Here is a 15,510-nt window from a genome sequence, read left to right as displayed (position 1 = left end):
AAAAAACATTTCCATTGGAGAATATGCACCGCAAGGCCCTGTGTCACAATACAGATTGAAAACCTGCAATAATTCAGGTGATTTCAATTTTCAGTTTCAATTTATTTATTTACATAGGACCAATTCACAGCATACATCATCTTACAGTACTTAAGATAGTAAGGTGAAGACCTTACAAATTTTAAGCAGAGACCCCAACAATCCATTCCCTACGAACAAGCAATCAGCAATAGTGGGAAGGAACCAAAACAAAAACTTCGTAACGGCAAGGGGAAAAAACCTCAGACAGAACCAGGCTCAGGGAAGGCGGCCAGTTGGGGAGATAGTAGGAATGAGACGGGTGAGGATAGCAGGACAGCAGATAGAGAACAAGCAATATGAACAGAACAATGAACATTTTGGAGGTCAGTGGGGCCAAAAACTGCAGATCAGAGATGTGTAGCTCCAGATCCAGAGACACCTGCAGAGAGAACAAAGACAGGACCTCAGGGGAGACACAGAGTTAGTGATATGTAATGGTGATATGAAACTGTATGGAAGAGAGAGAAGAGGAGCCCAGTACATCACGGGCTGTTCTTGTTTTCCTCAATCAAAGATGAATAATATGCAGTTCTTGTCTACGAATAGCTTTTTATATGTGACAAAAATATTTTTCCAAGCTAGATGAAATACTCCTGAATTTGTGAAGCACCACTGCCTTTCCAGCCATCTGTTTTAGGATAGAAATCGGTGGCCTTGTTTTTCAGAGGGCTAACAGTGATGTATGCAGTCAATCTGCAGTCCTATCAATGAGATTACCCACTTGTGTGGGACTAACATTAGAGGAGCTGCTCTCTATTGTGTTGGCATTGAAGTAAATAGTAATAGAATCATTTCCTTAAATTTAATTATTGCTTTATCAGATAAACATCTGCTATAATGGAACTTCTTGGTAGATGCTCCGTAGTCCATTACTGTAAATTCAGATGTTATTAAAAATTATCAGACAAAATATAGTTTGGTTAAAAAACTGAGATGTTCAATTACTATGCCATATGTCAAAACAAGATCAAGGGAGTGATCAAAACAGTGAGTTGGTTTCATAACGTTTTGGGAAAAAACAACTGAGTCTAACAATGAGCTAAATGCAGAGTTGAGGCTGTCATTCTCATCATCTACATGGATACTGAAGTCACTCGATATATTGATTTTATCTGTACTGAGTACTAAATCAGCCAAGAACTCTTGAGAATTCAGATACAAACTCAGATTAAGGGGCAGGTGGTCCATATACAACAACTAACAGAACTGGTTTTCCGCTTTCCAATTCAAGTGTGTGAGACTAAGACTAAGACTTTCAAACGAATTTTAACTAAGTTTTGGTCTCTGGTTGATTAATAAGTTTGAGTGGAAGATTGCTGCCACTCTCCCCCTCTATCTGTACTTCTGGGTTTATGAAATTAATATGACTAAGGGGAGCTGATTCCTTTAGAATGACATATTCTTCATGCTGCAGCCAGGTTTCAGTCAGACACATTTAGTCAATGTGATCTGATCTGTTATCAGATTATTAACTAAAATAGATTTTGATGACAGAGATCTGATATTTAATAATCCACATTTAATTGTCCTGTTTTTGGTTCTGATGAAATCGTATTAATTTGGATAAGGTTGTTATGAACAGCCCTTCCATTGTTAATAGACTTATCGAGTCTGGATGGTTCGGGGTCAGACACAATGGGATAATGAGAAGTTGACAGCCATAGGGTGGAAGCAGAGAGGCGAATAAGACTGCCACACTGTTTCCTGGGGTCTGTTTCACAAAGCAGGTTAAACAAACTCTGGGTGTAACCCTGAACTCTGAGTTGATCTACTCTGAGATAGGAAACTCTGAGTTTCCGGTTCCAGAACAGCAGACTTGAGTTGGTTTTATCAGCTCGGAGTAGTTTCACACGGAGTTAGCATGTGCACCACAACTATAAAAAGACAACATCAATGGAGCGACGAATCGATGAGTCACCATGGCAACGGGGAAGCGGAGGGCTGCGTTTTTTCACCCCACTTGAATTGGAAATCTTAATGTGCTCATATGGCGAGTTTGAACACATTTTTAGAAAGAAGTGCAACACCGCTGCAGCTGCAAAAGAGAGGGACACGGCGTGGGAGAACATTGCTGCCCGGGTCAATGCGTAGCTTTAAATGTAGTCCTTTGCAATCACAATAATATTACAGGGGAAAACTGTTTGAATAGTAGCCTATTAAGTTATTTCATTTAGGTGCAATCCCGCGGGGGAGAAGCACACGTGGCAGCAGCTTAAGATGAAATCCTAACAGAAATTAAAATCCCAGTCTGAGGTTGCAGCACAATGTCATTAACAGAATATGATTTAAAATTAATTTAACAGATCTGTTGCTGTTGATGAACTACCTGCAATCCCGTGGAACTCCTTGATGGCTCTGACAGGTTTATGTCCAGGGAAAACGACAAAGATAGGTGAAAGCCGTTTCAGGGCCAGGCACACTTTTCTGACCACCTTACATACAGTTGCCTTACTGAAGTGCTCTGCATCTCTGACAAAACACTTCCATTTGCAAAGAACCGCAGCGCAACACACAATATCTGTTGGGATGTGAGAGCCTGACTGCGGTTGGTAATGTTGTAAATGTAAGGACGGATTAGGTTGTGTATGTAGATTATGGACTGTGACATGAAACGGTACCACTCAAAAAGGTAATTGTCCGGAAATGCGAGAACATCTGCGCGGTCTGATAACAATCATCCGACGAATATTTAACTCTCCACGCAGTAATGCTGCTCCTTCATCCACTGGATCGTTAATGAAAGGACATGCCATTTTGACAAATGGCAGAACTAGACTATGCCAGAACTCGCCTGCTGACTGAATGAATGAATGAGGAAGTCAAATAGCCTGTGTGACTGAAAGAGGGCGGAGACAGAGAGAAACTCGAGGTTTACTAAAAAAAATCCTCGTGCCAACCAGGTTAGGTTCATAGACTCTGTTACTACGGTAACTGACCGAGAGCTTCAGTTACCTCTCTGTGAAACAGGCTAGAGTTACCCCTCTTTCTCTGGTTTGAGTTACCTCCCTTTGTGAAACGGAAAACTTAGTGTCCGTCATTTCAGGGTTAACAGACTCTAATAACACTGTACACTATTGACAGAATGTGGATGAAAGGGCTTCACCTTGTCCCAGAAGAAATTTTTGTCCTTGGGCCACCCAGCTGGTAAAGTTTTAGCCAGCTATGGTAGCAAGACAACAGCATAGCCTTTACATGCACTACAACTTGAACTGTAAAACAGCACAAAACACTTTATGTAAATACTGTCAAGACAGGAAAAAAAAATAGAGTATATACTGCTAACATATAGGCAATACACAGCAGAAAGAACTGTAATTACCGTATGGATGAGTGAGGCCGCTGTTAAGTATATAGTGAAGTTTGGAAGCAATAACCTGGGTTATTTTTGAGCAAATATGGGACAGGAGGAATCGGCCTAAATCCAGAAGAGAGGGATGCAATTTGAAGAAGAAGCAGAAGAAGATAGCTGTTAATGAATAAACTCGAACATTGAACCCATGGACTTCAATAGAATCTGTACACAGATTTCAGAAATTACGTTTCAGACAACGTCTGTACTTGTCTATAAAGCACGCTTAATGTGGTGCCCAGGACTATTTGATGGTGAAGGGAGGATACCCCCCCAACAACTTTTCCTTTTATTGGTGTTGTAATTTGTATTTTTGTTGTTCATATTGTGTGGCATTCACCTGTATTGGTTGAGTTGTTTCTGGTGCTATGCCGATTTCCACCAGAGGATGGCAGTAGTGGCGCATGAGAAAGGCTGATTTCCCAAGAAGCTCAGAAAAAACGGAAGCTGTATCAGAGGAAGTGACGACGGAGACGCCATTGTTTTGCGAAAAACGTTCGTTTTCTGTGTTGTACGGAATAAAGCCACCCGGTTACACAAACGTCCGCACGCCTTTGTCTTCGTGTGTGTAACATTAATACCAAAGATTTACAAACATGGAAGTCAGCAGTTGGTGGCGATAGCGCGTCGAATGGTGGCAACCCCAATCCGCCAACATGAAGAAGAAGAAGAAAAGAAGAAGAAGAAGAAGAAGAAGAAGAAGAAGAAGAAGAAGAAGAAGAAGAGAGAGGAGGAGGAGGAGGAGGAGGAGGAGGAGGGAGGAGGAAGGGGAGGAGGAAGGGGAGGAGGAAGGGGAGGAGGAAGGGGAGGAGGAGGAAGGGGATCCATCAACACACCGAGACGTTTCCGTGAACCGTGATAAAGTATGGAGAGCCCAGAGTTGTCTTTTACTTTGGCCTACATCGTATTCTCTCTCTGCTTCGTGTTTACCCCTAACGAGTTCCGCTCGGCCGGTTTGACCATCCAGAATCTGTTTTCGTCCTGGCTGGGCAGCGAGGATGTGGGGTTCATCCAGTACCACGTAAAGAGGAGCAGCGTTACCGTCCTGGTTCACTCCGCACTTCCACTAGGTCAACCCCAAAACACAAACATCAACTGACTACACTGCAACTGTACCCGTGTGCGTGTGTGTGTGTGTGTGTGTGTGTGTGTGTGTGTGTGTGTGTGTGTGTGTGTGTGTAGCTACTACTGCTTATCAGCAGTAGCTATTACGTTGAATAATCCAACATTGCCTCTTTTGTTAGAATGTGTAATGTATTTCTTATTATGCTAGTTTATTGTATAAACGTGTCTCTCTAGAGGTTTGTGACCATTTAGGGTTAGTCATTCTGCCCTAGGAAAGTATATTAGATTAAGCTGTGTCTAGCATGGCTCGGTGTGTTTAGCTAATGTCCCTGTTGTTTTCTTCTCTCCAGGTTACTACATGGGAATGTGTATCGCTGCTCCAGAAAAAAACCTGGGATACATTCACCAGGTCAGCCTATCTCTCTCTCTCTGGACAATGTTTGAAGTGCCATAACTTGGCATAGCTCAGTTACTGAAATTCTGTAAGCTCGCTGATATGTGCATATGGTCTTCAATGGTACAACCCTGCTTTGATAGAACATATGGGGGTATGGCATGGTAGGGGGTTGATAGGGGGACCGGAGACTGTGTACTGGGGTATCACACTTCTCAGCCTCCCCGGAAAAGTTTACTCTGGGGTGCTGGAAGTGAGACTCCGATTATCGAACCTCAGATTCAGGAGGAGCAATGCGGATTCTGTCCTGGTCGTGGAACAGTGGACCAGCTCTTTACCCTTGCGGAGCTGCTAAGGGGAGCATGGAAGTTCAACCTGCCAGTTTACATGTGGTTGGTGGATTTGGAGAAGGCCTATGACCATGTCCACCACGGGACTCTGTGGGGGGTACTGCGGGAGTATGGGGTACCGGGCTCGCTGATACGAGCCATTCAGTCCCAGTACAACCAAAGTGAGAGTTGTGTCCGTATACTTGGCACAAAGTCAGACACTTTTTCTGTGGGTGTTGGACTCCAGCCAGGGCTGCCCCCCGTCATACATCATACAGTACATATGTGTACAATGCTCAAGGTATGCCTTTGATGTAAATAGTTGGTACTCACCATTTCAATTTGTTGTCTCACGTTGTGGCAAGATTAATCACAAATAAGTTCATCTGCAACAAAACCTGCTCTTAGAACTTCCTCTGCTGAAACCATTTTGCCTAAAGACAGATACGGACAAACACCCACATTGCATGACATCAGCATCTTTTGGAATATCCAGGAAAAAACATCCACAATATGCAGTAAGAGGCAGTGAACTGGGAAACACATTTTCCACAAATAATTGGGCATGAACTACTTTAAAACAGGAATTTAATGCTACATTAGTACACCATGTGTTATTGCTACCAATTTTTCCAACACAGTTTGTATGTGACTCACTCTTTGCTAGCAAGTTATAATGAATTAAAACAAATCTTGATAAAGAAATCCAAAGTAAGTTAAAATATATATGTCTGGCATATAAATAATAAACATGGTGATGGCCTGTGGAATCACTTTTCATTAAATTATTTGAAGGACTATGAGTTTAAAAAATTTCTTTTGGCCTGTACCAATATTATTCCAATTGAGACCACTATTAGAGCAGTATCGTCATCATCATACCTGTTCAGTGCATGTTCAATATAGGACATAAATACATTTTCAATTTTTTTTTTTCTCATAAAGTATGCCTGTGAGTGGCAACATACTCCACAGTTCCTGTTGGTGCCAATCATGAGAAAAAATTGCCCTTTATAGTGACAAGTAAATGTTTTGTGGTTGGTGGAATATTGTAACAATAATAATAATAATAATAATAATAATAATTTAAAAAATGGACATTTCATTTCCCAAATTTGCACCATAATATAATTGGTTTGTATTATTCTATCTAAGCAGTGTTGTAATCATTAAGGACCATATGTAAATATCAACGAGCTTCATTATTTCTCAAGTTATGGAAATTCAAACATTGTCCGACAGACTGGCATGAAGAAAAGAATGCAAACATGTTAAAACTACTACACTTTTTACAAATATGTACATGTATGCACAACAACAACAAAAAAAACTAGAGAAATATAAGATGACTATATTATATTTGTCATGAACAAATATAGGCATGAACATTTTTGTAATATTTGAGGCAGTATGACCCTCATATCAACTTCACACTGTCGATGTCAGTGGATCCAGGTGAACTCAAAGCATTAGATGTTTTCTCTGTTTCTCGCAAGCATTTTTATGTGTTCAAACACAGACTACAAACGTGTGAAATTCTTTCACAAACTTTGTGTTTTCACTGTAAAGACTTACTATCATATTTCCTCTGGCACCCATAGACAGATTTTCAACTTCATGTCATGAAGGAGGTGCACTAGTTGTCAGTAGTGTCTTAACTGTACAGAAACCTCAACAAATTTTCCAAGGAAACCCAAAGCTACAGTATAATTTGTCCTCCTCTTATGAAACATCTGTCCACCACAGTTTGTGGTTAGTTGTGAAAAAACTAAATTTGGACTGGCATCAGTTCAGATTGAGTGATTCATCTCCGGTGCTAGACAAGACTACAGGCATGCACAATGTGTTTGAGTCTTCTCAGTAATGCAAAGTTAAAATGTATCTATTCCTGATAACCTGGTAGACAGTAGTTACTGACCCTCTAGTGAAATCCTGATTTCTATCTTGTTAACATGTATCAAGTGTGCCATATGCTAGAAGATGCATCATCTACTCTATAAGCAGTCAATGCCATAGCTAAGCATTTCCAACTTGAAACTTTAGTGTACTAACAACACTCTCAAAAACACAGTCAAACTTCCAGGGTCCCTCTGTAACAAATCTAAGGAACCAATCCTTTCAAATCCATTTTAAAGCAGGGATTGTTTTCATGGAAAAAAAGACATAAATTTCTCACTCTGACAGAGATAAGTTGTTAGGGGTTAAATCAATGACCAGTGAGGGACGTTAAATGTTGGTATATATCTCAGCTCTGTTATTGTGTTGTTTCAACAGGTGAGTGAAAGCTGGAGAACATTTCTCCTCCTCTCTCTCTGCCTGCAGTTGGCCAGCTGGACGCTCGTCATTTACTGGTCCCGCTGTCACTGGCACAATCATCCAATTAGCCAGGCCCTGCAGGCTCATGTACAGTCCCCTCACTCCAGCTGGGGCTCTGTGGCAACCAGTATCAACACTGAATTTAGACGCATAGATAAGTTTGCTACAGGGGCGCCAGGAGCCAGAGTTATTGTAACTGACAGCTGGGTGTTGAAGGTGAGTTAAATAAAAACTTTCTTCTGTGTGTTTACATATTCAGCACAGCTTACAAAGAAAAAAAAATGGGCTTGTGTCACAGATGTATGCACACTTTAAATGATTTGTGAAGAACAAATTTTGAGCCAAAAATCAGCAACTACAATGTTGCACTCTGTCCAACACTACAGCAAATCATTTACAGTTCCCCCACATATCTGTGAAGTTGGCTAACTGTCTAACTGTGCTCCTATTGTCCACAATTTACTGTGTGCTTTTAAGATTTGAGACTTAATAGAATACATTCCCAAGCCTCCACCCTCTCTGAATTCTGCACAGCTTTGGAGTGGATTTCCCCACATGTGATACTCAGTCAAAATAATGCTGTTTAGCTGTTTGTACATACATATGTGATCAAACTTTTCTCTAGTGTCACGAAGCAAAAGCATTCTGTCGTCTAAGATTAATAAGTGATTTCAGTGATGTGCCTCCAGTCTCCAGTAAATCTCACTAGACTGACAGCAGTTCTTCAGTCCAAAGGCAAGCACAACTTTTTTTTCCCACGCAACCCGTTTCACTGTTTGGATTAAGTATAATATTTACTGCTAAGTGAAAATAAACCCATTAACAATCGACAACTGTATTTAGTATGTTAAGGATCCCTAAAGTTTTTTTCATGTTAGAGGAGGAAACACAATTTGCTGTGGAAAATCGTAAGACATGGCCTCACATGACAAAATTAAATGCTATGACTCCTATACTTAATTTAATCATTTATGGACTAGAGATACTGAAGTAACAACTAATTATTTAAAAGAAACATCTAATATTCATTTGGGGATACATGATGGAACTCCATGACCACAAGTTTTAATCCTTTTCTGTAGAATCTGAGTATTACTGTATTTTGATCAAGTTATGAAATTAGTTTGTTTTTGAAGTGTCTCAGCCATAACATGTGCAAATATATATATGCACATACAGGACAATCGTAATGTATACGTTACCATTATTGTGTAGCGGCCAAGAGTGCTTCACTCTTTCTATTAATTTTTAAGTCAGAAAAATAACAGAAGATTGTCCTTTAAGGTAGTCTTCTTATAATATAAATATAAATAACTGCAAATATGCATCTTTTTCATTTTAAAAAAATGCCAGGAGGAGACTGCCAAGAAAAGACTGTGGGAACTTTGAGCACAAAGAGCTACAGTTTTCTGATTTACAGATTGTCACAAAAGCACCTACAAATCATCCAACTGTACCGCTATGATGGTTTGGTTACCTGGAAACGCTTAAGATTCTGTAGATGTCCCAAGTCATCTACGACAACAGATTACCCCTAGTGGAAGAGCTTACATTTTGCTTCCTTAAAGCTAACCCAGACCCTGCCTAACTTTATACTTACTCAATAAATAGAATTACTCAGAGTTGTATTATACGCTCTTAGTAAATAGTAAATTCCTTTTTTGTAAAAAAAACAAAAAAAAAAACTTATTGTACACTTCAAATTGAAACAAATCTGGGACGTAATCCTGAAGTACATAGAAAAAGACAATGGCCTTTCTTTAGAAAGGTCAGGAAAAAATGTATCCAAGGAGAGCGGGTCCTATTAAAGCTACATCAGTCTTGCAACAGTTCATATTACTGAATGTAATGTTGTGGCCCTGCTAATAAATCCACAGAGAATTCTCACAGAAGAACTCTTCTCACTCTGCACTCTCTGAGAGTTTAATCATCTCCTCATCAGTTTGATGCATGAATTCTGAGGAGAGTGAATATTGAACTTACATTTATTGTAGCTAAAGCAACTCCTTATAAATTGGGCGGCTGAGGCTCAGGTGATGCGGCCTTTTGTCCAACGTTATCGTAAGGTTAGCAGGCCGATCCCTCTGTCCTCTGCATGTTGAAGTTGCTCCCTATGGCACGCAAGCATGTTTGCATGGCAGCTCTGCCACCATTGTAAATGGGTGAACGGGAAACATTGTAAAGCGCTTTGAACAAGGTAGAAATTCATAGTAAAAGTGCAGACCATTTACCATAATTGCTCTGTTGTGTTTACAGTTTGCTGCATTGCCTCTAAATAATTAGTGCAGCAACCATGTAGTTGATGTAATGACGACGCTAATTTACAAGTCTTTAGCCTTAAGAGCACAGATACAGAGCAGAACAGAATGAGCTGCAGTTCAAGACAATAAAATATTTAAATGTCAGAGGTGGGTAATAACCAGAGGTGGGTAGTAACGAGTTACATTTACTCCGTTACATTTACTTGAGTAACTTTTTGAAAAAAATGTACTTCTGAGAGTAGCTTTACTCTGCCATACTTTTTGCTTTTACTTGAGTAGACTTGTGAAAAAGAAACGCTACTCTTACTCCGTTACACTGGGCTACACTCCACTTGTTACTTTTTTAGTAACCACATAAGATTTGCTTTATTTTGCCGGAGAGATTCCCCAGTGGATCTACCACATGACTGTGTTTCACCAATCAGACGAAGCAACAATAATCACGTGACTCTGTTTCACCAGATGTCATCCTGCAGTCACATAACCACATACGAACCGTGGTGGCATAGCGGCACAAACTCTACACACGTAGCAGACGGGGAATGAAAAAAATGGGGGCATTTTCGAGAAATTTGATCTTGCTTCGGAGTCCGACAACATTAGCATACCATTAGCATGGATATCTCCGTCTTCCGCTTTTGTCTTCTGTTCACTAACACAGGCGAAGTGGAGCGTGATGTCAGAGTTGGTAGGTCCACGTGATACAGCGGGGGGTGGGGTGGGGTCGGGGGGTCCGAATATTCGGATCTCTAAATTAATATTCGGATACCACCACAACCACCGAGTATTCGGATATTCGGGTCCGGCCCTAGTTGTAATGTTATTTTCTATCTACTGAGGACATGCCATTTGGAGGGAAATGAAATACAGTATATCTTGTCACTGGAAGTAGTTTGCACTGTTCAAACACTAAAAATGTTACCTTACTACAGGTATTTGTTTCAAAAGCTTTATGTTGTGAAAAACTGAGGTTTGGAAATTTGTGTTTCTTGTGCCCTAACTTGTCATTTTGTAAAGATGTTATTTATTTTTGCTATTTTTTTTATTTTATTATTTGGCAATACCAGAATTTGCACATTATTTTACATTTTTGTCTGTCTGATCACATCATTACAAAAAAATAAATCGGTTATTACAATCAAACAGATACTCGGTACTTGAGTAGTCTTTTCACCAAATACTTTTTTACTCTTACTTGAGTCATTTTTTGGATGACTACTTTTTACTTCTACTTGAGTGATATTATTTTGAAGTAACGTTACTCTTAGTCGAATACAATTTTTGGCTACTGTACCCACCTCTGTTAAATGTAAACTGTTGTTCAGTAAACCTTACGAAACATTTTCAACTGTTTTATCTTCTTCAGGTTGTGTCCTGCTTCTTACTTTTTAAAGTATTTGAAAATATGGTCAAAAGAAAAGGAAGAAAAACATCCATCCATCCATCCATTATCTATACACCGCTTAATCCTCACTAGGGTCGCGGGGGCGGCTGGAGCCTATCCCAGCTGACTCGGGCGAAGGCAGGGGACACCCTAGACAGGTCGCCAGTCTGTCGCAGGGCTACATATATAGACAAACAAGCACACTCACATTCACACCTACGGGCAATTTAGAGTAATCAATTAACCTCAGCATATTTTTGGACTGTGGGAGGAAGCCGGAGTACCCGGAGAAAACCCACGCATGCACAGGGAGAACATGCAAACTCCATGCAGAAAGATCCCGGGAAAGCCGGGACGCGAACCAGGGACCTTCTTGCTGCAAGGCGAAAGTGCTAACCACTACGGGAAGAAAAACATTTTTTTTAAAAATATCATCATCAACCCTGTCTGACCATCTTTGTCTGCTACTAGGTGACCACCTATCACATCTACATGGCCTTGCAAAGTGAATGCCATGTGACAGTGACAGACTCCAGACAGCATCAGCTGAGTCCCGACTCTGCCTCTCCCACAGAGATCTTGACCCTGAGAGTGGACAGCATTAACCCTGCTGTCAGACCATTCAATATCAAGTAGGTGTGTGTGTTTGTGTGCGTGCGTGCGTGCGTGCGTGTGTGCGTGCGTGCGTGTGAGGGAGTGGGTTTTTAGCCTCCAGTCTCTTTGGCTGTTTATTTGCATTCATAAAGAACAAGTCATTCCCAGGCTAGTCCTTTGCATCTCCAGGCCTGGTTAGTACCAAGCCTAAAGTAGCAACTAGCATTCCTCTGCTAGTATTTGGCCTTCTTGAGCTGGTCACTAGCATTCCCAGGCTAACCACTTGCATTCCTGAGATAACAACTGCAATTGCAATTGCAAATCCAATGCTAGTAAAATTACTAGCATTGGAATGGAATTCCAAGACTAACAACTAGCATTCTCAGGCTAGCCACTTGCAATCCAAGGAGTGCCAGCTGGGCTGCCAACTGGCATTCCTAGCCTAGCAACTACAATTCCTAGGTCAGTAAATGACCTTCTTAGCAGCCTAAGAAGGTCATTTACCTACTTAGGCTGATTGAAGTCTCAGGTGGACCTCAATCAGAAGATCATTTGCATATGTACAGATGTAAATCCATCTGTACGTATGTCTGTCCATATGTATGTTGGTTATTGAAAGTCTGTAGAGAATTACTGCAAAGTTAACACAAATTCACCTTGATCACGGATGAACTGACTTTGTTGGTCAAAGATCAAGGCCACTGTGACCTAAAAAAACACGTTTTTGGACATAACTCAGGCATTCAGTTATTGTAAAATTACACACAAATATCTCAGGAAAAATAATGAAGTGAAAATTGCACATCCATTTAAATCCAATCTTTTTTCAACTGTTTTCAGGCTTAACTCTACAGAGTATGCTGAGCTCAGGGAGAAGCTCCGAGCTCCCATCAGAAACTCTCCCAATGTTGTAATCCACCAAACAATTAGTGAGCTTTTCCTGGAAACATTCAAAGCCCAAGTGGACCTCAATCAGCCGTATACACTCCCCACTGGACAGGTACTATATGTAGCCGTTAATGCAGATGGCGTTATGTAAAGCTCAGCATAAAATTTTACAATTGAATTCACAATTCAAGTGTAAAATTGAAATTTACAAAAGGATATCATCTCTGCACATAGGAAGTGGATCCCTGTATTGGGTGTATGCAGATTCCAGCAAACACCAAGGTTGTCAGACTCTGCCCTACAGCAGGTAAGAATCTGTGTTCATGTTCATGTGTGTGTATATGTAATGATGTAACTGTGTCTTTGTGACTGCTATGTGCTACAGGGACTGATAATGAGTCAGAGTGCCAGCAGTGTTTCTGCAGACCCATGTGGTGTCTGTCATGTCTGGGTCGATGGTTTGCCAGCCGCCAAGACCAGCAAAGACCTGAGACGTGGTTGTCCAGCCGAGTCCCCTGCCCTACCTGTAGAGCCAAATTCTGCATACTGGACATCTCTTTGGTCCAGTGACAAGACACAAGCAAAAATGACAGCTCCAAACTGGTATTTTCCTAATGTGGAGGTATGTTTTTATGCAATGTTCAGCAACAGACCTCGGCAGCAGGAATTCACAGGACACTAGGCTGAACTTAGTTATGTACATGCTTTTTCTGTTCTTTAAGTGTAAACAATATTGGTTTGAACTTAAATCGAGTTCAAACCAAGTGTCACTGAAGTTTTGGAGAATTTTTTGCTTGGTGTGTTACTCTCAGGTTCAAAAACAAAGCCAACACAAAGTGTCAAATGTGCAGTTCCTTGGCTGACCATTTGAGACTGGCTTCAAAAGCAACCGAGTCCCTATAGACCCCATCTTACAATGCCTAACTTTACAGCAGAAATAAACATGTTTACAGCCTGCTACACAAAACAGTTTTGGTCTTGATAGCTAATTTCCTTGTCCATGGCAACCATACAGAGGGGAAAATATGACAAACTCCTTAATTTAAATTGTGTTATGGATTGAAGTTATGCATAATTGAGGTGTTACAATTAAGGTGTTATCAGCAGTAAAATGCACTGCTGCTAATACAGATTAGAACACTGATTATTCTACTGGTATTTATTAGAGAAACTATTTAATCAGTACCATTAATTTCACTTTGATTTGGCCACAAATTAAAGTGAATTCCTGCATTAGGGGGCAGTTTCAGACCTAAATACACTTCAAGACAATATCATGTTTGAATAGGAATGTTTGATTACAAAGTTTAAAATTTAACAGCTCTAATGTCCAGCTGTCAGTTAGAAATGATCAACTGCATTGATCAGTAAAATAAATACTTTACGCTATGTTTAACAGTTTTCTACCAGCATTCCTGTCTTTCATCATTTGCAGTAGCAGCTTTTTACCATCATAAATTTCTTATATTCCTCATTGTTCTCCAACCTGTTGACGGAAGCAGCTGCACATGATCATTTCATTTTGTGCAGAAGAAGGGTTAAATGACATGTTAAATGCCCCTTTTGTGTGAACAAGCAGAGTTTGAAGCAGAAAACCTGAGTTAACAAAGAAAGTTGAAAACCACCTTCGTGATACCTGTCATCTCTGACTGGGGTTTAGTTTTTAGCCTACGCATTCAAAGAAAGCCCAACTATGCTGAACTGGTTTCTCAATACAGCCATCTGAGCTACTTTGGCAAGAGTTAAATCTTTATGTTCACATGATGATTGGATTGCAGCATTTACAAAACAGCAAGGGTTGTAGGGTGCTCCTGGTCAGCAGTGGTGGTTACCTACCAGCAAGTAGTCTAAGGAGGGACAAACCATGAACCAGCAAGGAGGAGCTGGTACCAGTCATCCAATGTAGCTCCAAATCACCCATTACAGGATTTAAAGTATCTCCGATTCATGTCTATTTGCCTGTTACCACAAGGCTTCTTGAGAGGTCTCGTTGAGCCCAAAGCTCTGCAAGTCAGTCTTATTTTAGTGGCATGTGAATGACTGACAACATATTAAGCAGGTGATCATAATGATTTAACTTTATTGATCCCACGGTGGGGAAAGTTCACCGTTACAGCAGCTCCAAAGAAGAAAAAGTATAAAGGCAGTACAAGAATAAATTACAAACACACAGTGCAAAAACACAGAGAACATTATATACACAGAAGATGATTTTTTTTTTTAAGAAGACTATTTACAGGAGGATGAGGCTGAAACAGTTATTGCACATAAGTGGTATGCATATGTAAGGGAAAAAAGTGCAGCAGTAATAGAGGTAGACCAGTTTTATAAGGTGGCATTGTAAAGTCTGACAAGTGTCGGAGTAAAGGACCTGCGGAAACGCTTCTTTTTACACTTAGGGTGTAACAGTGTTGCTGAAGGTGCTTCTTATGGAGTTCACAGTCTGATGCAGAGGGTGGGAGGTATTTCGTATGATAGTAGACAGTTTGCCAGAGCCCTCCTCTCTCCCACCTGCTCAATGGAGTCCAGAGCCACAGACAGCTGGCTCTTTTAATCAGTCTGTTGAGTCTGTTCTTATCACGCTCAGAGCAGCCCCCTCCCCAGCACACCACCGTATAGAAGGCCGTCGATACCACCACAGTGGTGAGGACATTTTATGACATTGTGGTGAGCAGGCCACTGCTGAGGAGCAGCGGCCTGCTCACACCAAATGATGCGAGTCTCATCAGCAGGTATAGACACTGACCTTTCTTAAAGAAGAATCTTTCATTTTTGCATACCATTTGGCATGGTTTAATTGACCTATAGAGGTCTGGAAACTTGAAAACTGCTGCATTATTGTATTGATT

The 15,510-nt window shown here is 40.7% G+C and overlaps 1 protein-coding gene across 1 annotated transcript; it reads left to right on the top strand.

The window, feature by feature from the left end:
* The first annotated feature begins 4,222 nt into the window (after positions 1 to 4,222).
* Positions 4,223 to 14,059, top strand: tmem129 (transmembrane protein 129, E3 ubiquitin protein ligase). The gene is made up of 7 exons (XM_023266620.3): positions 4,223 to 4,500; positions 4,846 to 4,904; positions 7,493 to 7,750; positions 11,651 to 11,811; positions 12,614 to 12,773; positions 12,896 to 12,968; positions 13,047 to 14,059. The coding sequence occupies exons 1-7, from the start codon at positions 4,296 to 4,298 to the stop codon at positions 13,229 to 13,231; spliced, it is 1,101 nt and encodes a 366-aa protein (XP_023122388.1). The 5' UTR covers positions 4,223 to 4,295; the 3' UTR covers positions 13,232 to 14,059.
* The last annotated feature ends 1,451 nt before the right edge of the window (positions 14,060 to 15,510 follow it).

Source organism: Amphiprion ocellaris, chromosome 13, assembly GCF_022539595.1.
Source record: "Amphiprion ocellaris isolate individual 3 ecotype Okinawa chromosome 13, ASM2253959v1, whole genome shotgun sequence".
Taxonomy (NCBI): Eukaryota; Metazoa; Chordata; class Actinopteri; family Pomacentridae; genus Amphiprion; species Amphiprion ocellaris.
This window is presented reverse-complemented; position numbering and strand designations above follow the sequence as displayed.